Source organism: Narcine bancroftii, chromosome 5 (assembly GCF_036971445.1).
Source record: "Narcine bancroftii isolate sNarBan1 chromosome 5, sNarBan1.hap1, whole genome shotgun sequence".
NCBI classification, from domain to species: Eukaryota; Metazoa; Chordata; class Chondrichthyes; order Torpediniformes; family Narcinidae; genus Narcine; species Narcine bancroftii.
The window spans coordinates 4530267-4554612 of record NC_091473.1 but is presented as its reverse complement, the minus strand read 5'-3'; the positions used below and the strand labels follow the sequence as shown (position 1 = coordinate 4554612).

The 24346-nt window shown below is 38.9% G+C and overlaps 1 protein-coding gene across 6 annotated transcripts in view; it reads right to left on the bottom strand.

Moving 5' to 3' along the window:
* The window catches only part of twf2 (twinfilin-2), a 168235-nt gene that overhangs the window by 143800 nt on the left and 89 nt on the right, over positions 1-24346 (bottom strand). For 3 of the 6 annotated variants that reach the window (XM_069936579.1, XM_069936580.1, XM_069936585.1), the window contains exon 1: positions 13433-13484. The exons of 1 other annotated variant lie outside the window; for it this stretch is intronic. In XM_069936579.1, the coding sequence (XP_069792680.1) occupies positions 13433-13469 (37 nt within the window). In that variant the 5' untranslated portion in view covers positions 13470-13484. Of the gene's footprint in view, positions 1-13432; positions 13489-24258; positions 24339-24346 lie in introns of those variants that run through there. 2 more of the 6 variants (XM_069936583.1, XM_069936578.1) reach the window with 2 other exon arrangements.

Genomic DNA, 24346 nt, shown 5'->3' with positions numbered 1-24346 from the left:
CGACTGAAGAATGCCAGCCGTTTCCAATGTCCATTCACCTGCTGCTCCAGGGCGGCACCGATGGCTGTGGCAGAGGCATCGACAGAGAGTGTCATATGCAGGTCGGTGTGTGGGTGGGCAAGCATGGTGGCCTTCGCCAGGGCATCCTTGGTGGCTCGAATGCGGTGCAGGCTTCTGGGTTCCAAGCAAGCATCTTGTGCTTAGCTGCGATGAGGGCGAACAGCGGCTGCATGATGCGCGCAGCTCCCAGGATGAAGCGGTTGTAAAAGTTGACCAAACCCGCGAACTTCTGCAGCCCCTTGAGGCAGTCCGGATGAGGGAACTCCCTGATAGTGGCGACCTTCGCAGCGGAGGGTGTGGCTCCTTCGGCTGTGATGGTATGGCCCAGAAACTGCATGGTCTCTTTCCCGAACTGGCACTTGGCTGGGTTGATGGCAAGGCCGAAGTCAGCCAGCCGGGAGAAAAGGGCATTCAGGTGTGCCTTGTGTGGTGCCTGGTCCTTGCTGGCGATGAGAATGTCATCCAAATAAAGACAAAATCCAAGTCCCTGCCCACAGAGTCCATGAGGTGCTGGAAGGTCTGAGCGATGTTCTTGAACCCGAACGGCATGCGCAGGAATTCAAACAAAACAAAGGGGGTGATGATGGCCGACTTGGGTATGTCTTCAGGGTGCACTGGGATCTGGTGATATCAGCCCAACAGGTCAACCTTAAAGAAGACCCTCGCACCGTGCAGGTTGGCCGTAAAATCCTGGATGTGAGGGATGAGGTAACGGTCAGGAATGGTTGCCTCGTTGAGCCGTTGATAGTCTCTGCAGCGACGCCAGGTGCCTGAGGCTTTCGGGACCAGGTGGAGTGGCGAGGTCCACGGGCTGTCGGACCGCCAAATGATCCCCAGCTCCAACAGGTGCAAAAACTCCTCCTTCACTACCTGGAGCATGTCAGGCGGGAGCCGGCGTGCCTTGGCGTGAACTGGCGGGCCCTGGTGGTGATGTGGTGAAACACTCTGTGGCGCGGCGAGGCAGCGGAGACTGTCTTGTCTCCTTACGTCCAGATTGCCATTGCGTTAGCCGCACAGAGGGGAGGTCCACGAGGTCGGTTCCTGGATTCAATGGCCATGGCTGGGATAACGCTGATCTGGGCTACAGTGTCAACGAGGAACCACCGGCCGCTGACCGAGTCCCTCAAGTAGAAAAGGCTGGGTCCTTGGCCAGCCACCGCAGCCATTAACAGCGGCCAGGCTGGTTGTTTCTCTGGAACGAGCAGGGCTGACGACACTTCCGGGCCTTGGCTCCCCAGCGCTGGTGGTAGAAGCAGAGGCGTGAAGCGGATGCTGCGGCCTTGATTATGCTCTTGGGGGCCCCTGCAGGGGCCAGGTGCTCTACTGCAGCACTAAGGGCGGTCTTGGCGTGGTGCTCTACCGCACCACTGAGACTTATGAGAATAGTGCGAACCATAGCTCTTGGGCCTTCTGGGCGACCTTCCTCGGGTCAGTGAAGCTCTCCTGGACCAGCAGCAGGCGGATGTCCCCAGGCATATGTTTGAGGAAGATGTGCTCGAAAAATGGGCAGTTGGTGTGCTCATCCATGAGCGCGAGCATCTCGTCCATCAATTCCATCAGGGACCTGTCCCCCAGGGCGTCGGGCTACAGCACCCGAGCGGCACGCTGGTGTCTGGATAGTCCGAGGGACCCGGTAAGCATTCGCTTGATGGTCTCATACTTGTCCTTGGCGGGTGGGAGCTGAACAAGGTGCAGCACGTTTGGCAGTGGACTGGTCCAGGGCAGCGACCACATGGTAGAATTTGGTTGTGTCGGATGAAATCTGGCGGAGGTGAAACTAAGCCTCCGCGTGGTTGAACCAGGTCTCCGGCTCCTGAACCCAGAATTCACGGCTATAGCGCTGATCCCAGGCTCACTCATGATGGGTTCAAAGATGTTTGAACCAGTCGCGGTAACCAATTGTAGCGGCGGCTACACTGTTCCTGCAATAACACACACAACCAGACGGATTGATCTCAGTGAGCAGACTAGTTTATTGCAGGCTGCTGGGCTGCACTTATACTCCCAGCCCGGACCTGGCTGAGAACCGCGCTGGAGGGCGCTGATGTCACTCGGGCGTCATGTGGTCCCCAAGCATGGGTTTCTGAGCCCTGAGCTGGAAGGAAGGGAAACACAGATGGTGCCATTTTGGCCAGCTGCCCCACTGCGTGGCTTACAAGCAGGGTGGGTTCGCCTGCCTTGTGGTGAGCCGCCACAGTAATACCAAAGACGGGGAAGGATCCATTAACACCAGCATCATATAGACCAATATCGCTACTTAACTCAGATTATAAGATAATAGCGAAATTATTAGCAAACAGATTGGCCAATTGTGTACCAAAAATAGTAAAACAAGATCAAACTGGATTTATTAATGCCTGTAAACTTATTGATCTAATTCAAGCAGTTCAAGGAAATAAGAAACCAACAATGGCTGTTGCTTTAGATGCAGAAAAAAGCCTTTGACAGAGTAGATTGAAACTATTTATTTAAAGTATTACAGAGGTTCAATCTACCAGAAAAATATATTAATTGGATTAAAGCATTGTATAATGGACCATTGGCGAAAGTAACAGTAAATGGATATGTATCAAGCCAATTTAAATTAGGTAGGTCAACTGGACAGGGATGCCCATTATCCCCCTCATTGTTCACTTTGGCAATAGAACCATTGGCAGAACTGATAAGAACAGAAAATAAAAGGGATAAAAATAAAGGAGAAGGAATATAAAATCAGCTTATTTGCAGATGACATCATAGTATACCTAACAGAAACAAAAATATCAATAAAAGAATTACATAAGAAATTGAAGGAATATGGAGAAATATCAGGGTACAAGATCAATGCAAATAAAAGTGAAGTGATGCCAATGAGTAATGCAGATTATATAGAATTTAAAAACAAATCTCCATTTAAATGGCAAGTACAAGCAGGTTAGATAATAACTTGAGCTACTTGTACAAACTAAATTATCAGCCACTCAAAGAAATTGCAGGAAGATTTAGAACATTGGAAAGAATTACCACTAATAGGGATAGGGAGGGTAAATTGCATTAAAATGAATGTGTTCCCAAGGATACAATACTTATTTCAATCGTTACCAATTCCCTTAACAGATAAATTCTTTTATGAACTAAAGAGAATAATAAGGAAATTCTTGTGGAAAGGGGGTAAACCGAGGGTAGCGTTAGATAAATTAACAAAGAGGCAAAACCAAGGTTGTTTGCAGTTACCAAACTTTAAAAATTATTATAGAGCCGCACAATTAAGGTATTTATCAGACTTTTACCAGACAAGGGAAAAACCAGACTGGACTTAGACAGAACCATTGTATGATAAAATAGGGGAGAAGGTACTGGAACATATACTTTATAATTGGGATGAAAAACTGGTGCAATATAAAAGCTCACCAGTAGTGCATCATGTACTCAATATATGGAAGAAGATCCACTTAGAAAGGAAAAAAAATGAATTACCAAATACCAAAATTGTTATTGACACAAAACCCATTAATCCCTTTTACAATAGATAACCTTTCCTTTAGAGAATGGGAGAGAAAATTAATCAAAAGAATAGAAAATTGTTTTTTGGGAAATAATTTATTAACATTTGAACAGTTGAAGTACAAATATAGAATAACTCATGGTACAATGTTTGCATATCACCAACTAAAAGCTTATTTAAAGGATAAATTGGGAAACAGACAGATTGCCAGAAGGAAGCAGCTTTGAATATGTGATTACAGACACAATGATAATTAAAAGATTCATTATGAACATGTACATTAAACTGGAAGATAAGGAAAATGATGAAATAAGCTATAAACCTAAACAAAAGTGGGAAAAGGATTTAAACAAAGATTAAAAAATGAAGCATGGGAAAAGTTATGCTCTGAAACTATGAAGAATACAATAAACACAAGGTTACGCATGATACAGTATAATTGGTTACACAGGTTATATATCACTCCTCAAAAATTAAAAGAATGGGATCCAACCTTATCAGATAGATGTTTTCGCTGCAAGGAGGAAATGGGAACAACAATGCATGCAATTTGGGCATGTACGAAAGTGAATACGTTTTGGGAAGATCTAAATCAGATATTAAATAAAATCACAAAAAATAACATACCAAAAAGTCCAGAGATCTTTCTTTTAAGTAACATAAGAAAGTAATGAATTAGGCCTCAAAGAGCAAAAAAGATTCATTATGATAGCCTTAGCAGTAAAAAAAAAGTGTATAATGTTAACTTGGAAAATAGAAGAGAGCCTGAGAATACAGCAATGGTACATGGAAATTAATAAATGTATTCCATTGGAAAAAATAACATATAATTAAAAAAATAAAGTCACATTATTTGAACAAATTTGGGAACCATATATGGAACATAACAGAGAGAGCTTGCCTCAGACCTCCATCCCCTAAAATGATAAGAAGACAAAACGATTTGATTCCGTGTGTAAAAACAGATGATGCATTTTTCTTGTTTATTTTTCATTGTGTGAAGACATTGTTTTATGGTTTTATTGTATTGTATGTGTTGAATATTTATTGGTTTTGGAGGGGGGGTGGGAAGGGGGAAAAAATGGGAGAAAATGCCACTGTGCATATTTAATGAGAAACATTTATATATATTTTGGCTGATATGGTTCACAATGTGAAAAATTAAAAATTATTTTAAAAAAAACAATCTTAACTGAAGAAAGCAAAAGAATGCCCCATTAGCTACTCCATACCTATTCCTTAATTGTTCAAAAGGCATGAGAGATCTTTCCATATAACAATCATCAACCTATCTTATTCCTTTGTCATACCGTGAATTCAATATTTTATTACCCAGATTCATAGGCAGTACTATATTTTTACAAATGGCGTTCTTAGTGATATATTTGCTCTTCCCTCCCACCCCCACTGATACATTCATTTATTTCTTGCCATATTCTAATCATGCGTATTAATATAGGGTTATCAATTTTTTTGTTATCGACTTAACATTCCACTAATAAATAAAGTCCTTCACTGTCTCCTCTTCTATTGAATTCAGTCCCATTTGAATCCACGAAGAAAGACGATAGAAATCTTACTTGTGCTGATAGATAATAGTTCTTAAAATCCGGAAGTCTAAGTCCTCCCAATTTTATAGCCTCATGTTAGCTTTTCCAGTGTAATTCTTGGTACTTTGTTTTTCCATAGGAATTGTTTTATACAATTATGTAATAATTTAAATAAATTTTTAGTTCCCAGTAGTACAATAGGCAACTATTGAAAGAGATACTATAGTATTGGCATTACCTTAATTTTTATACAATTTACCCATCCTATTAACGTAATCGGCAGACCTTTCCACTTGGGTAGACCTTTTTCTATTTTTTTCCCTCGAAAAGGGGTATAATTAAGCTTATTATTTTTATTTTATTCCATCTTTCTTCCATTTAAATCTACTACCTTTTTGATATCTTTCATAACCAAAGTTCTGTATTGGCATTATCTCACTTTTATCCATATTTATTTTATATCCTGATATTCTACCATATTTTTCAAATATTGTTTGTAATCTTATCAGTGATTCAACTAGGTCAGATGTATATAATAGCACATCAACAGCAAATAAACTAATTTTATGTTCTTGTCCAACTCTGAAGCCCTTAATATCTGGATCTCTTCTTTGATCTCTGCCAGAGGTTCAATAGATGGGATGAATAATGCTGGTGATAGGGGACACCCCTGTCTACTCAATCTACTCAAGGGAAAAATAAATGACATTTGGTTATTAATTATAACTTTAGCTTGTGGCTTATGATAAAGAGTTTTTATCCAACATAAATTTTCTATCTACTCCAAATGTTTCCAAGATTTTAAATAAGAAAGACCATTCTAATCGATCAAATGACTATTTCTCTAGATGCAGAAAAGGCATGTTTGGATTCTATCTTTATTTTGCCATATGTATTATGTTGAATAATCTACCCAGGCTGTTTGAAGAATGTCTTCAACAAATCCCACCTGATATGGATGTATTAATTTTGGTAAATGCTCACCCAATCTGTTGGCTGGTGCCTTTGCTAGGAATTTTTATAATTTGCTTTCATGAGTGATATTGGTCTCTATGATGAGGTTTTTCAATGGATCTCAACCTTTCTTTGGTAGCACTGTAATTGTAGCAGTTGAAAAAGTTTCTGGGAGAGTTTGGGTCTCCAACGCCCAGTCTAACACATCCATCAAAAGGGACATCAACAAATCTTTAAATTGTCTATAGAATTCAGGAGGGAACCAGTCTTCTCCTGGGGACTTATTAGCTTGCAAAGTACTCATAGCTTTCTCCATTTCTTCCCTTGTATATTCTTTTTCCAATTTTGTTATATCCTCCTCTAGACCTTCTAAGTCTCTTGCATATTCTCTCAACATTTTTAGAGTAAGAAATAATTTGTCCCCTCAAATAAACTTTAAGTGTATCCAATATTAGAAAACTTATCAGTGGAAGGAAGATTGTTTTCACAAAATATTTCTATATGCCTCTTAATAAATTGACAAAAATCCTTCCTTTTTAATAATGTAGCATTAAAGCACCATCCAGACATACTTTCTTGCTTTTCCATTATCATGATAGTTAGTTTATGGTGAGTGGTCTGATAAAAGTCTTGCCAAATACTCCGTTTTTACTTCTCTACTTTATCAGTCAGTCCTTGTATTTGAATCATGTACCCTTGAGTAGAACAAATAGTCTCTTTCTAGGAGATTGAGACACCTCCATATATCAATTAAATTTTAATCCTTTATAAATGTCAATATCTTTTTTGCAGCTTTCATCCTTGTTATTGTTCTCACTGATTTGTCCAATATTGGATCTAACCAAAAATTGAAATCTCCTCAAGTCAATACATGTTGCTTTCCCCCTGCAGTTTAAAAAAAAAATCCTTCATAAAGACTTCATCATCATAATTTGGGGGTGTAAATATTCATAAACGTCCAAGATTCTGCATAAATTTTACAGTGTACAATTACAAATCTTCCAGCTTGATCAGTTAATGTCTACTCTGTTATTATTTGTATATTAAAATCGCTACACCTTGCTTTTAATTCAAATGAAGACGATATTACTTGTCCCATCCATTCTCTTTAATTTTGCCTGTTCCAATTTGGTAAGATGTGTTTCTTGTAAAAAGTCTATATCTGTGTTTAGTTTTTTAGGTAAGTCCAAACCCATTTTCTCTTCACAGACCTGTTAATCCCATTAACATTAAAACTAATAAATTTTAATGTTCTATCCATATTCTTCTTTAAAATAATATATATTTTTTTTTTAAACAGTACAATCTCTGACTCTTCCCCTTTAAGAAAAAACACACAAAGTCCCTGACAGAGATGCATACATAGAGCCCCAAAAGCCCGTGAAGTAAGCCCGTGGAATCGCTCGAGGAAGAAGAACCCCTCCCTTTAGTGCCATCTTTTTTTGTTACTCCTTTCCAGGCACCATTTTCCCCTTAGAGGGGTTTCCCTCTAAAAACAGAGAATATTTGCACAACATTTTAAAAACTCAATTATATTTGGAGGTAACTTTCATTCAGCCTACCCCCACCTCAAACAACCAGCCTCTGAAATGACCGCAACTCTGAAATCACCATAACTCAGTGTAAACGCCCTGGCATTTTGGAGCTAAGTATGTTAATTTTTTTTGACAGGAAATTAATGTTACTTATGTGTAAAGACCACGCATGGAAAACAAAAGGCAGTTGTCATTTCAGGTATGAGCCCTTCTTTATTCATGCTGAAAATCAGGCATACCTGATAAAGACTGCCTGTTGCTTTCCATGGATGTTGCATGTCCTGTTGAGTTTCTGCAGCACTTTTGTGTAATGTATTCAGTGACACAAATCTGTGTAACAGAGAGAACTGGATATTGCATTTAAAATTCGTTTACACTATTCTTATCCCATCTTTCAACCAGTAAAAGTGGTATTTCAAAATTGGAGACAGTTTCGAACTTAATCATCTGCTTAAGAATTTCACGAGAAATTAAATGTGAGATCATTTGATACGCACTTCCGTATTTGTTCTAAATCATTAAAGCTGCATCAAGGCCTTTGTAAAATTAATAAATACAATCAGGGTCAGATGCCTTTTGCTTAGTGCATTGCTCCATACATCTCAGTCTTGTTCTGGCCAAATCAGATTTGCAGGGCTGGATTTAGATAGTGTGGGCCTATAGCATATGTTATAAAGGGGCCCTAAATTTTAAAAATGCACGTAAATATTAAAACATCTAGTGATTTAAAAGAGAGAACAAAAGGGGCAAGTAGGACACCAAGTGCTAAATTCAGAGGAGAGATGAACCCAAAGCAATAAATCATTGCAAATGCAGCCTCGCACATTTTATGAATGGATACAAACTTATCTGGGTAACTTGAGGAAATAGGTCCTCTGGGTTTCTGGCAACTTGGAGAAAGTCTGCCATGGTCTATTCTAAACACAGTAGCATAACAATCCACATGCTATTTTTTTTTCCGCAATGGCTGAGTGAGGAGGTGCACTTTGAATTTATCAGGCAGTAGGTGGATAATTTGTTTTCCCTTAGGGGATTGCGTAATTTTAGGTCAAAAATGTTGCTACGGCAACCCTTTTAGCCCACAACTAGGTTAGCATATTCACGAGGCTGTAATTTTTAATCCAGTCCACACTTACATAGTGGCCAGGATTTACTATGCAAATAGATTGGTTGCTGCTTAATCAACTCATTAAAGCCATCTTCTCACTAAAAGGCAATCTAGCTGCAGATTAATCTGCCTTTATTGGCTGCTGTTCCTTCCTTTTGTAGTAAACATCAGGATTTGTAAAGGGAAGCAAGTCATTGCTTTGCACTTAGTCAGTGTTACTTTCAGCTAACCCTTCCTCACAGCTACCAACTACATGACCTGAAAGATTTTGTTTCCTGAACACAACATTATCATACGCCCATGAACTTCTAGTGTAACTGTAATTCCACAGTCGCTGTGTGACTTAATTGGTACATTAGTTATCATTATGCTTCTAATCCACCAGTGATAATGTTGCCTTCCTTGTAGCTTGCTGCAGCTGGGTCCAGAATTAGTACTTGTTTACTTTGCCAGTAATTACGGTGCTTGTTCTGCCATTGCTATTACGGTGACCTGATAAGACACTGCTCTTTAAGCTCTAGCAATCTACAAATCTAACTTTACCACGCCTGTTCTCAAAAGTGAGCGGTGCCTATATACTCCTGAAGGGAGTGGAAAAAAATTGCTCAACAGGAAAAGTACAGAGCCAACCAGATAATGAAGTTCTAAATCCTACTGAATATTTTGTAAAGCTAGTATTTATTAACTAGCAGAATCATAGGAAAAATGTAGCTCTACTTACACAAAGATGGCAGCAGTTCCGGAGCTGCTGTAGCACTACAATACTGCTGTTGATGCGGACCTGCTGGGAGTGAGAAGAGCGGAGATGCCGTGCTCCTGCGGGGTTCAGCCATCCAGTCCATTGCTGTTGGCTCCACACGAGGTTTAAATGGCCTGTTGAGGGTGCCAATGGTCTGTCCCCAAGATGGCAGCACCTATTAAATGGCAGCAACCATGAGGGGCTGCAGATTCCAGGGAAGTGGAGGACTGGAACAGGGCACCAGAGAACAGGAAAATCACCTCTCCCCCCCACTCCTCCCGACTGAGAGGGAGAAATGGAGGAGATGACCCACAGGGACATTGACCACAGAAGCAGACCAGTGAGGGGGCTCTGCAACTGAGGGACCAGTGCATGTGATGGGCTGCTGAAGACTGCTGTTGGGAGACTCACTCCAGGGTGCAGACTGCTGGAGACTGGCTTGAACTGGCTGACGGGGTACCAGGTATCAGAACCGGGATGTGAGGAGGTGCTGAGGAGACTGAAGAGTTCTGGAGCTTGGGTTGCCAATGTTTGGACTGGACTCTGTGCGGCTGCGAACGCGCTGGAGGCAAATCTATGGACATTTGGTGACGCGGATGGTGGGGGGGTGGGGGGAATTCTCTTTTGCTTCTCTCTCTCTTTCTGATTGAAAGATGCACTTAGGCAATTTCTGCCAGTGGCCTTGTAGCAGGCAAAAAGAAATTTCATGTAATATGACACTGTTTTATTACTATGATAATAAATTGAATCTTGATCTTGACAAACTGCTATGCAAATAAATGTAAAATAACATGTACAGTGTGAAACAATTGCCAAGTTGGCAATTATATAGCTTCACATGAAACAATTTAGTTATGTGCATCCGGTTTCAGGAAATTTTTCCTAAGCAATTCCACCAAAGCAAAAAAACAACAAAAATACAAAATCAATTTAAACATATTAAAATTGTATGAAGGTGCAAGGTATAAGTACACGTCATAACAAAGGTGAGATTTCAAAATATCTTCTGTGTGTTGTGTTTTGGAATTTTTCAAGAATGTTAAGGGTACCTTCTAATTGCAAATTCTTTCCTTCCGAAAGAACAAAAAACTCAGGTGGGACTCCAGCAAATGCAAACGGAGAAATATTGTTTTAAAACCGTGGAGTCAGGATGAATGTGGTAACAGAGAGGGACACCAGAAAAAAATTGTGATGTTGTGGAAAAAGCAACAACGCAGTACAGGACAAGTCCTTCAGCCCAGCTCATTCATGCTGACCAAGTTGACATGATGTCATAGTCTCACTTGCCTCCATTTAGTTCATATCCTTCTAAGCCCATCTATTGGTCCACGTCTTTTGCACATCAAAATCTTTTTTTTTCTGCTGCTTCCTCTGGCAGCATATCCAGATACAGATTACCTAGAGTTTTTAAAAAAAATTCTCACCCCTTAAACCTATGCCCTCTAGTTCAAGAATCATCTCCTCTTGGCAATGAACTGAGCATTCAATATATCCATGCTCCTCGGAATTTTATAAACCACTAGAAGGTTTCCTTTCAGCCTCCTATGCTTTCGCAAATAAAGAAACACTCTAACCTACTACTCCCTATAACTCAAGCCCTCCAGTCCCAGTATCATATTGGCAAATCTTCTCTTCACCTCTTCCAACTTAGTGACATCCTTTCTGTAGCTGGGTGATCAGAACTGCTGGCAGTGCTCCAAGTGTGGTTTCACCAACACTTTTTACAGATGTATCGAAGTCCCAAACTTTGTATTCAGCACCTTACTCAAGGAAGGCAAGTATGCCAAATGCCTTCCTCACCACCTGAGTCACCAATCTTGGGGAACTATGCCCCTGTACCCTTGGTCTCTCTGTTCGACAGCACTCTGAAGGGCCCTGCTATTTACTGGGTCAAGTTCTACCCTGGTTTGACTTATTAAAGTGCAACATCTCAGTGTCAGAATTAGCGTACATTAACCATTCCTTGACCCACATTCCCAACTCATTGAGATCCCGTTATAACTACCTTGAATTTATTCCTGTCCACACCACCACCAATTTTGGTGACATTCGTAAATGTATTAATTATGTTAACTGCACAACCATTCTGCTTGGTAATATTAATAACTAGAGCAAATCATACAAAAGGGTGCAAAGAGACAGAATGGAGAGTTGCATCTAAAGTGTAAGAAAAACATTTCAAAGTGGGCCTTATTCCTGTGCCACATGTTTGGCCTGTTAAAACAAGATTGGATCCACTGAAGTTGTCTTCAGCCCGAAACACAGTTATATATCTTTACCATCTATCCACGCTGTGAGATCGACTGAGTTCCTCAAGGATTTTTGTGTTTTTACTACAATCATAGCATCTGCAGACTTTCGTGCTTCTATTCTATCTGGTAAGGGGCTTTGGATTTTTTAATGTACACATTCGAGATCCAAGATATAGAGTCAAATATTCCAGCTTTTTAGGGTTCCACCCACTCAATGCCTTTTGTTTCTATCAATGCAAGTCATATTTTACAACCTTTGGACTGAACACCTGTAATTTATCATAAAAAATACACAACACACCTACTTCTTGGCCGGAAAAAAAATCATTTCAATATAATGTATTTACTTGCAGCAAATCCTGTGCATGTTGAACAACAAATACATTGTTGCTTTTCTATATAGCACAAGCTTCACGTTCAATTTGAGTCTTAATCAACAAATTTTTCCTCAGCAGGCCAAAGTTGTGCTCAATTTCTGAAGGCAGTGATGCACATCATCATCAGCCAACTTGCCTGAGAAATTGATAGAAAATATTAAAAATTAATAATGATTTTCCACAGTCTCATTGCAGATTTTATTGATAAGAAGCTGGGGAGTGGTTTAGTGGGAACATGTTCATGAAGGATCTTTATCTGCAAGGCTCATTCTGATCATGCACTTGAGTGAAGAAGTCATCTATGACATCGAATTCTGCCTCTGACTATATACATAGGTACTATCTGCAATGGATTTAAACCTCAACTATTATCAATTATTCTCAATTACTTGAGCCTTGCATCTATTTTCTGGATGGTCTCTCCTGCTTAATTTCTTATTTTGTGCCAATCAGAATGGTGAAGTTTGATAGCTAGCTTTAACTTGCTTTATCTGTACCATCCACCATCACATACATCAAAAGCTGCTTTTCACTTACTAGTTCTACATGCCTAAAGTCTACCAAGATTCATTGGCACCTTCACTTTCATTCACAATGGCAAGCAGATATTAAAATCACAAAATCAATGTTTTATTCAACTTTGCAAACAAATCAATTGGCAAAGTTCATTTTTAACAATGGCTTTCTACACTGTTCAAATACATCAATCTAAAACTAATTTTCAATTTTTTTTCCCCACTCATTTTTGGGCATGCGAGTCTCATTAGAAAGGCTAGAACTTCTTGCCCATTTCTGAATGCGCATATAATCATAGAGATCCTTTTGGTTAAGGTGCACCTACATTACTGTTCGGGAGGCATTCCAGGAGTTTGATAATGGAAGATTACTAATGTATTTACAAATTTGGATGGTATGTTACTGGAACAGGAATATTAAGATAAGTATCCTTCTTGGTACAGAACTGTATGCAGATTTTCAGTACATTTAAACATTGCGGGTGATTTAAAGGGACAGCGCATGGACCATTTAAACAGCGCAGAAATGACAAGCAGCAGACTTATGGGCAAAGTAAAGAAGATCCAGCCACGTGGATGTGGGGGGGGGGGCTACAGGTCAACTGAAATGCCAAGCCCTGAAGCTTATGCTCCCTACCATCCTCCTGGCCAATGTACATCAGGCTGGCACCGGAGGGACTGAGCCCTGTAATAAACAGCCATAAGACAGTACATCCTGATGCCTTCCCGATCATTGTAGGGGTCTTCAATCAGGCCAACCTGAAGAATTTTCTGACAAACTACTATCAACACGTCACAGGCGAGTCCAGAGGAACCAACACACTTGATCACTGCTACACCACCATGAAGAACACTTACTGAGCTGTACTTCTCCTCCCGGTGTATAAGCAGACATTGAGGACCACAGTACCAGTGGGGAGGACGGCGAAAGTAGGATTGAAGGAGCGACTGCAGGACTGCTTCGAACATATTCAAGAAATCATCTATAGACTTGAAAGGATATGCAACAGGTGTCATCAACCATCAAGACCTGCGTGGATGAGTGTGTGCCCACATGCAGAATCCAGGTGTTCCCCAACCAGAAGCCCTGGACTCGCCCGACCTCGAAGCCTTTAATTTCAGGATCACCCTTGATCATTTCTGCTAAAAGTTCTATCACCAATGTAAATAATGACAGAGAGAGGGGGCAGCCTGATATTTGAGTGCTAATTATTATTTTTGATTTTTTTTTTATATAATGCCCTGATTCAATTAATAAATCCTCATCCTCTACCTAACCTTTCCAATGTTTTAAACAAAAAAGGCCAATCAAGTCTATCTACTACTACTACTACATTAGGGTTCTTACTTGATTGTGCTAAGTGTACTATATTAAATAATCATGCCAGGTTATTTGATGCTTGTCTACCCTTAACAAATCCCACTTGATCTGTATTTAATGATTTAGGTAGATAATGTCCCAGCCTGTTCGCCAGTGCTTTTGCTATTATTTCATAGTCTGCATTTAAAAGGGATATCGGTCAGTGAGAAGAAGTTTTCAGAGAGTCTCTATTCTTTTTTGGCAGTCCAGTAATTATTGCCATTGAGAAAGAATCTGGTAGTGAGCGAGTTTCTACTGCTCGCTCTATTACATCCATGAATAATGCAAATCTTGAAATTCTTTATAAAACTCAGCCGAGAATCCATCCTCACCCGGAGTTTTGTTAGCCTGAAGAGTTCCTAATGCTTTTTCAATTTCCTCCATAGTAAAATGTAAATCTAATTCCTGTCTGTCCTCATCATTCAACTTAAGGAGTTCCACACCATCCAGGGATTTCTCTATTTCAGCCTCGTCTCTCAGGGAGTCAGATTTGTATAAGTTTTATAATATTGTTTAAATATTTCATTTATCTCTTTATGATCATGTAATTTTATCATTTTCCTTCTGTATAGCATTTATAGCTCTTGCTGATTCTTCAGCCTTTGCTTGCCATGCCAGAACTCTTTGTGCCCTTTCTCCTAATATGTAGTATTTCTGTTTTGTATTGTCTTCTCTACTATATGTTTACAAAGTGTTGTATTGAATTTTCTTATTTTCCATTATTCTATATTTATCCTGTTCTCTGATATTCTTTTTCTAATTCCCCCATTTCTTTCTCTATCTTATTTATTTCAACATTAAATTCTCTTTTAATTTTTTTGTAAATGAAATGATTTGTCCTCTTAAGTATGCCTTTAATATATCCTATATTAAAAAAAAATATTGATCCTAAATTTGTTTCACGAAAAAAATTCAATCTGCCGTCTTATAAATTGTCTAAAATCCTCCCTTTTTAGCAACATCATATTCAATCGCTACCTATATTTACTTTCCTGTTTCTCTGATGTTTATATTACGAAAGTTGGTGGTGAATGATGCGAATGCAATCTGGGAAAGTATTCGGTTTTTACTACTCTGTCCTTCAAACTCGACAATAATAAAAACCAAGACTTGAACCAAACCAAATGTGAATCACATTTTTTTTTAAATAAATAAAACGAGTAACCTCTTTTCTTAGGATTGGATGCCTCCACGCATCCATCAAATTTAAGTATTTCATATATGAAAGCGTTAACTTAGCTGCCTTCGCTCTTGTTACTGCTTTTGCCAATTTATCGAGAATTGGATCCAAACAAAAATTAAAGTCTCCACCAATCAACATATTTTGTCTTCCCTCTGCCACTTTTAAAAACATCCTTCATAAAGGCCTCATCATCATAATTTGGGGCATAGATATTCATCAACATCCAAGATTCAGAACAAATTTTGCTGTTTATCATTACATATCTACCTGCTTGGTCCACGGAAATATTTTCTACGATAATTGGAACATTTTTATTAATTAGGATGCCACTCCCTCTGCTCTTGAATTAAATGATGAAGACCTGCCCCCCCCCACCCCATAACCACTTCAGTTTATCGTATTCTACTTTAATAAGATGTGTTTCTTGGAGAAATACCATATCGGCTTTTATCTTTTTTAAATGTAAAAGTATTTTTTTCCTTTTGACCATCCCATTCAAACTATTAACATTAAAACTTATAAACTTCAATGTCTTATTCATAGCAGCATGTTATAAATTCTGTGCAGATAAATAAATGTAAACAGTTTCATGATCTGTAACCTCACCCTAAAAATTAAGCAACCTTTGCTCCGACGGTGACGTAGACAGGATGTCCCAGAGGCTCGTGAGAAAAAGCCCGCAAAAGCCTCTGGGATAAGGAAGAAGAACCACCCCATCCTAAGTGTCATCTTGAAAACTAAACTCCCCTGCTGATGCCATTACCCCCCCCTTAAACCAAAGTTGCACTATACTGTTACATTCAGTACCTTCTTTCCACTCTATGAGCTCCCAGAGAAGCATAGATAGGATAAAACTTTGACATTTCTTAATAAAATTAAGACGACCATCACAAAAAAATAAAACTTTACTATGTCCATAAAACATTTTATTTACACCAGTCTTTTCACAGTCAACCTTTCTCATGTCTATCTTCCTTTTCTTGCTCCTCTTTATAGTTGTCAAATAAACTCCTCCACCTCCTCTTTCGATTTGAAGTATCTTCTGTTACCTTCAGAGATTTCCACTCTTAGCATCGCTGGGTACAACATCACATACTTAAAGTTCTTTTCACGGAGCTGCCTCTTGACCACGTCAAACTCTCTTCTTTTCTAAATTGCTGCGTTGCTGAAGTCCTGAGAAAACCTGATCTCTGCATTTCTTGGGGAACAAGAATTCCGTTTATTTTCATAAACAACTTTCAGGATCATCTCTCTTGTTCGCCAAGTTCTTCAGTGTGAAGGACTTGAGGGATCCAAGTCTTGAAGAATTTCACAGCACCTCTGCCTTCTGCATCTTATCTCAGGCCAACTATTCTCACATTATTCTTCCCGCTGAAGTTCTCCATTTGATCTAGTTTGTCCAGAAGAAGTTGCTTATCTGTCACCCATTTTTCGGCTTGCTTTTGCAATTCTTCAATTTGTTTGTCATGTTTCCCAAGATCTCTCTCAGTGCTATCCATTCTTTCAGTTAAATCGCTAAGGACTTCACCCACCTCTTCCATTGAAGTGGAAAGTTCTTTAATAGCATTCTCCACATTTGTGAAATGCTGTCCCAGACCTCCGAATTCTTGCAACAGAGTTTCCAGATTTAGCGTTCGTTGGGAAGAAGAGGCAACTCCATCCAAGCTATACATTGGAGTGGTTGGTGAAGCCAGGGCTTTTTCCATCATTGATTTTGATTTTTTTTTTCCCATGCGATCTTCCAGTCATCCTTCAACAGTTTTCTTCAGAAGATATATCCACACATTTACCAGTCAAAGAAATTCTATCAAAACCACATTTTGGTTGTCTTTTAGTAACTTTTCTCAGAGAGCTCGGAGAAGCACGTCTGCTCATCCACCCAGCATGGCCATACCCACCCCCCTCTCCCCCCGATGCAATCACAAAGAAGGCTCGCCAGCGGCTATACTTTGTGAGGTGTCTGAGGAGATTCAATATATCACCAAAAACACTTGTAAACTTCTACAAGTGTACCACAGAGAGTATTCTGGCTGGTTACATCACTGCCAAGTATGGAGGTGCCAACTCTCAGGACAAGAATAAACTCCTGACAGTTGTTAACTCTGCCTGCAACATCACAGGCACCAGACTTCACGCCATTGAGGACATCTACACGAGGCAAAGTCTTTTAAAAAAAAAAGCAGTCTCTATCCTCAAAGACTCCCACCACCCAGGCTATGCCTTCTTCACTTTGCTACAATCTGGAAAAAGTTACAGGAGCCTAAAGATGAGCACTCAACAGCACGAGGACAGCTTCTTCCCACTGCCATCAGATTCTTGAATAATCAATGAACTAATGACATGGTCTTACTTTTTAATTTTTAAAAATTTTTATTTTATTTTTTATTTTTAGTAATGTTGTAAGATGGTTATAATATGAATGATTGCACTAAGATGCTGTTGCAGAACACCAAATTTCATGACTTGTTCATACAATAAATTCTGATTCTGGTTGCTTTCAGTTGCTGGTTTGGGAGGTGCTGTTGGAATAGCACAAGCATGTTACTGCAGTACATTTGTGGATTACACATTCTGCAGCCAATGTGGACCACAATGGGCACAATGATTGATTATGATGGCGGATGAATGCCAGGCACGTGGGCTGTTTTCTTCTGGATGATGTCAAACTTCTTGAGAACTGTTTGAGCTGCAATCATCCAGGCAGATGATGAGAAGTATTCTCTTGCATTGTGCCTTGGTAATTTGTATAAAAATATAGACTTTCAAGTAATTATTTCTCTTTATATTGCTTTACTGTTTATTAAACATTTATCTGAAATTAAAACCTATCATCAATATTGATATTTTTAACCCTCAGAATAGACTTTTGAAGCTATTCTCTGATCTGTAAATAAAGCCCACTTTATGGCATCATACATGACCTAGTCGAACTTTAGAATGGTCTTAGCTTGGTGTGGTACTCCCAATTTCATGCATTCTAAAATGTGGCCACCATTGGTATCTCATTTGAAATAAAATGCTAAACTTAACAACACAACCATTTCCACTATATACTTATTTACCACATCAACAAACAAGCTATGCAAATAATAGAAGAAGAGAAATGGGAATAGGCCTCCATGCTTCTTAAGCTTGTTCAACCATTCAGCAAGATCATCACTGATTTGTTACTTCGGTCAAAGAATATGACAGTGTCATCAGTTTCAAATGAAAATTATTACTTATTTCAGGAATGCCGTATATACTCATGTAAAAGTTGGTCTCAGCGCAATGCCTTCATAGCGCCAGCGATTGGGTCTGGATGGGGGTTTAAATCCCGCACTCTCTGTGAGGAATTTGTACATTCTCCCCACGTCTGTGTGGATTTGCTCTGGGGGCTCCGGTTTCCTCCCACCGTTCAAAACATACTGGGGTGTAGATTAATGGGGTGTAAATTGGGCGGCACAAACTCATGAGCCAAAATGGCTTGTTATCGTGCATTATGTCTAAAATTTTTTTTAATTTAAATCTGGAATTTTGCATATATCTCATGTAAAAGTCGGTCTTAGTCTCTCACCTTGGCTCTGGCTGCCTGCAGGCTGGAGGTCCCAACACCTTCAATGTGTATTTCCCACCCCATCCCAGTTGCCCACAGATGGGAGTTCCCAACAACTCAGATCTACCTTTGTCCAGCATCCATGCCATCTCTCTCACCAGTTCCCACACCAACCTCAGCCTCCAAAAGGCTGACATCTTGGAAAGCTCTATTGCTGGATCCCACAGGCTCATTCCCCCCCTCCCCCAACTATCCCTCTCTATCCCCTCACTCCTCTCTCCACTCAACCCCCATCTCTTCCTTTGAGCTCCCCCTTTCTTCCCATCACCCTCCCCAACGCTGTTTTTACTTCAATCACGGTGCCTGTAGACTTTCACGCTTTACTCATGGTTTTTGTTACCTGTTAGTACGAGTGTTTTGATGCACAGACTATTATTACATTTTTTTTGTTTTTGTTTAGAGAACATTATGACTTCTGCTACTGATACAGTATTTTGGATTCTAATGTGAATTTCAGCCCCTCAAAAGTCGACCCCATTAATTTAACATTAAAAAATGGTCTAGAAAATTCAACTTTTACATGAGTATAAGTGGTATTTTTACTGGGTTCCTACCATTAAGTGTAAACACAAAGCTTACTACTTGTATTTTTTACTACTCAAGGGCTACAAAACGTACAAAGGAAAATTTAAAGTTGTCTGACTGAACAACCAAAGAGATTATCTTGTCAAGTAAATTTTACTCAGTAACCCTTTGAGAAATCCTGACAGTTAATCAAGAATCTGCAATTAGAATCTCATAATGAGATTAACATTACCATGTTCCATATTACTTCACTGTACCAGGCGAGTGAAGTTTGAAAAGAAAACCAATTTCAGGAAATACAATACACAAGACTTGACATGGGCATGTTAGTGAAGCACCAATATTGATTTACTTCTGAATGTAAAGCAAACATGAAAGTGTTGCTCAAACATGTTAATTATTAAGCAGACATCAATTAGTGAACTGTTGGCTCTCCTTTTTAATATATATGGGCACAGTATTATTCCTGTTGATAGCAAGATTCAAAATTATTCTAAAAATCACATACAATTCCTCCTTACAATGGTACACTGCTTAGCAAAACAAATTCAGGTCTCAGCTAAATAATCCCTTAATGAAAGGATCACAAGTGAGCTATTTCACTAGGGTACAAAGATTACAAAACTCTGCTGTAAACACATTGGCTGTTAGATTAATTTTCTCCCTGATGAGTAGTTCTGGTGAAGCACGAGTCACATTAGGTGATTGAAAGCACTTGAACTAAAGCACATCCAGTTTTGAACCAAACAGCCCTCTACTTCTCATCTCTGGACAATAAGTTGCCCAGCCATGAAACCAGAGGCGGACCATTTTTTTGCTTTTCTCCAGTCATCTTGAAAATATGTTTAATACTATTGTATTCAGACCAACTGAAAAGAGTGCCATAAATACAACACTGCATGTGAACAAAGTCAAACATGTTGGTCTGGATCTCAAACAAGTGTTTCGGCTCAACATACAAAAAAACCTCTTTTCTCAGAAATTTTGAAGCATAAATTCTGATCAGTTCTCTGTTTATTTTTTCCAATGAAGGATCTTTGACCAGCTCTTTTTCTCTTTCATTGTTGCTGACTGATCAGAGACTTTCTTGGATTTTTTTTTCACTCCCTCCCTTTTCATTCTTAAGATAGAGGATTCCAACTGAATGCAACCACTAAAAAAATGAAAATAGTGTTACATATCAATTCAAAATCTAAACATTGGAATGATGGATACCTGAAACATAGAAAGAAAATATTGAAAGTTCTCAGGAAATCTGGCAGCATCTGTCGAGAACAAAATCAACATTTTAGGTCTGTAATCTTTTACCATTTCTCTCTTGACAGATGTTGCTACCTACAAAGCCAGCATTACCTGAAAGATTATTAACTCTTTTGAAGGGTTTTGAATCAGCATTTATTTTACACAACAGTACAACCTATTTTACTACTTAAAGTCAAATTAAATCTTCAAAATTACCAGACATGTTAATCTGAACAGATTACTATTTAATTCCCCATTGATTCCATAGAGACCCCATCCAGCTTCTCTTTGTTCAAACAAGATTTTAGCATCTGCAGTTTTTGTGTTTCACTATTTCTTAATCTAGTATACATCTTAATTCTACTGGGAAAATCCTATTTTTCTCATGGTTGAAATATATTGTTACACAAAAGGAAAATGTACAATCTAATCATAACTAATGGAATGAGAGCAAGATGACTTCCCTACAAAATACAACACCAATGCATTATTCAGGTCTACAGCACACGGTATTCATGATTAAGTAAACAGGTGGCTCAATCTTCTGAAAGTTTCTGACAATTGAAAACAAAACATTAACAGTGAATGGAATCCATCGTGGTGCTGAAGGTAATCAATGTTAACACTGTTTTGGGAAGAAAGCAAAATTTATGATTTATTGATTATTTTTGCCAAAGCCCAGTTTTGTTTCTGGCAACTCACAATTATTTACTTAGTTTATCACTGAAGGCTGCCAAGTGGTATCCACTGGATTCTGCAATCAGTCATGCTCTTCACAGTGGAATTAGAATGCAAACAAATAGGTAACATGAGCCTGGGATGTACATGTGATCTTGGGATAAAGATGTGAAGGGATTAACTTCAATTCTTGCATAACATTGTGCCAGACCACAAGACTATATTCATACTGTTATTGATAAAAAAGACATACTTTCGTAAGATGCTGGAAACCAAGTGGAAGAAATATGATCAGCACATTTGTTCCATTGCTCTATGAATGATGAAATAGCCATTTTAAAATTAAGATATCTTAATCTTCGACATGACGTGCAAAAGAAAAAGGCTAAATAGCATTTATACATATTGGAGGCATGGTCCAGTAAACGCAGGCTCTGAGTCTTTGAGACAAAACTGAAAAGCATGACCTACCAATTGAATATATTTCCAATCAAATACTCTTTCCTCCTCTGGCTTTATGTTTTGTTCATGGTTGTGTTCAGCAGAAGGGACACTGCATGTTGCTGTATACTCTTACAGATTGCAAGTCAAAAAATGGTTGCCAACCTAATTTCTGACCAACACTAATGCCACTCTGACCATTCACAGGGAGTATTTAATAACACTAATGCCACTCTGACCATTCACAGGGAGTACTTAACGACAAAACCAATGTTATTCTCCTCCCTTCCCTCACCTACCTGGAATTAGCTGATACTGTGTGCAATTCTGGTCTCCTTACTTGAGAAAGGATATACTGAATTTCACAGCAGTGTAGGTTCACGAGGATGATTCAATAAATGAGGGATGAGCTTTGGAGGAGAGATTAAGTTGCCTGGAACATTGGAGTAGAGGGGGGGGGGAATGTTATAGAAACTTATAAAATCATGAAAGAAATAGACAAAATGGAAGATAGATGCAAGGAGGTAGTTTCCACTGGTAGGTGTTACCAGAACTACACAGGGTATACAGCTTTAAGATTCAGGGTTAGTGAATCTGTGGAATTCTCTGCCCAATGAACCAGCAGAGGCTGCCTCATTAAACATAGTTAAGACACAGATAGATAGATGTTTGAAGAATAGGGGAATAAAGAGCTCTAGGGAAAAGGCAGTAGGTAGGACGGAGTCCACGGCCAAATCAGGCACGATCTTATTAAATAGCAGAGGTGACTATGGCCCTACTCCTATTTCTTACATTCTTATGATTACAACTGTAACCCAATAAGTGGGTAAAAAGTTACTGATGGAACATGTACCATCTTGAATATGTTCCAAACTAAGTAACTTGAAAAAGGTATACAACTAAATTACATTCTTATACATAAAACAACTTCAGACTACTTTCGTGAAACATGAAAGTCTACAGATGCTGAGATTGTAGCAAGAACACAGAAATTTTTTTTTTCAGGCTTCTGTAAAACAGTTTCACAAACTAAATTCCAAAATGATATGGTAAGCTTTTAATATGTTAATTAAAAAGTTATTTACGTAACATTAGTGAATGGATGTGAAATTTAACCAAATTAATTTTGAAGATATAATTTTCAAAGTTAATTAAGTTTTAGTACAATCATCATTGCTGCCAAAGGACACGAAAGTAAGTTATACATGTTCATGTGAAACAGAGCAATTGCAGCAGCAATGTATTACTTGAAGAAATTGTTTGAAACTTTTTTTAAATGAGCACAATTCAACTGCCTAATATTGTACAATAACAACACGTGATGAAATTGGAGATGGCCTTATAATCGAGTCTTGATGTCATAACATTGAAATATACAGCCCTGAAGCAGACCATTCAGATCAAGAAGTCCATGTTGTGTATGCATCTCCCACCATTTCATGTAATATTATCAGCACTGACTTGTATCTATGCCTCAATCTGGTTTCCTGGTTTCTTCATAATCAAAATTCCTATTTACCTCAACTATTTTTAATGCCAAATAATACGTCATGAGAGACTAAAGAAACAAATTAACAAGGCCTAACAGGTTTGATCAGCAGAATATCCATAACTATTAAAAGTGATATCTGTTACATCAAATACAAGTGTATCTTTGCACAAAAATTACACAGCAAACATCCATATAACATAGAACAGTTTACAGTGTGGAAACAGGCCATATCGGCCCTTCGAGTCCACGCCGGTTCAACTTCACTCACAAATCATGTTTAATTTTATCAATGACGCTAATGTCGAATTATCTGATTGTCACAATACTCTATGTAGAAGCGTGCTGTATCACATTGCAATAGTGAATATTTGCACCAAAGTGCAAAACACTTTGGGATACACTGAGCTCATGAACGGCATTATAGAAATGCAAGGCCTTTAATTTATAGGTTTGTTTCTGTTTTGGACTTTAAAGCAACCTTTCCAATCCCTGGTTGCATATTGGCACTCAGTGCCAAGAACAGGTGTGCCCCATCCAAACCTGCTCCAAGTCGTTTTCTAAATAGCTGCTTAACCATCCAGGCTTCTCCTTGTGAACTACCGAACAAGTAAAACATGCTGCAACTGAAACTCTGTTACAGGCTCACTAGCTACTCTTACTATTTTTCAAATCTCGGACTGGAGAGGGGACCATCTCCTTTTTGTTTTGCTTTATTGACATCACGAATCCTTTTCTATTTCGTCCAAGGTGAGAGATTAAAAAGAAAACCCTGAAAAGTATCCTTTGACCTTAAATGTAAACTCTCTTTCCTCGAAGGCGATCTGAGCTGCTTGGTATTTCCAACATTTCCTGTTTTTATTGTAGTTGACTTGCCCCCCCCCCCCCCCCCCCCCAAAAATTAAACGCTGAAACATCACTTGGAAACCTAATCTGGCCATTGCCACATAGCTACTTCGGAGCATTCTTAATGTTTAAACAGACAGCCATGTTTATAACAGTAACTGCACTCCAAAAAAGAAATGTACACTTTAATGGTGAAAAGAATATAAAATTATTGCATTCTTTATCGAGATTCTTGACCTGACACAGTAACCGGTCACAGATAAAGCGTTGCAATGTGAAAGATTATTTTCCATTCAAAATGGAGACAATTATTGTAAACACATACACGGTTAATTTGGTCGGAGCTGAAAGCAGATCAATAATGTTTTTAAGCATACAACTCCTTATTCGAATTGGCTGAGGAAGAAGGCTCA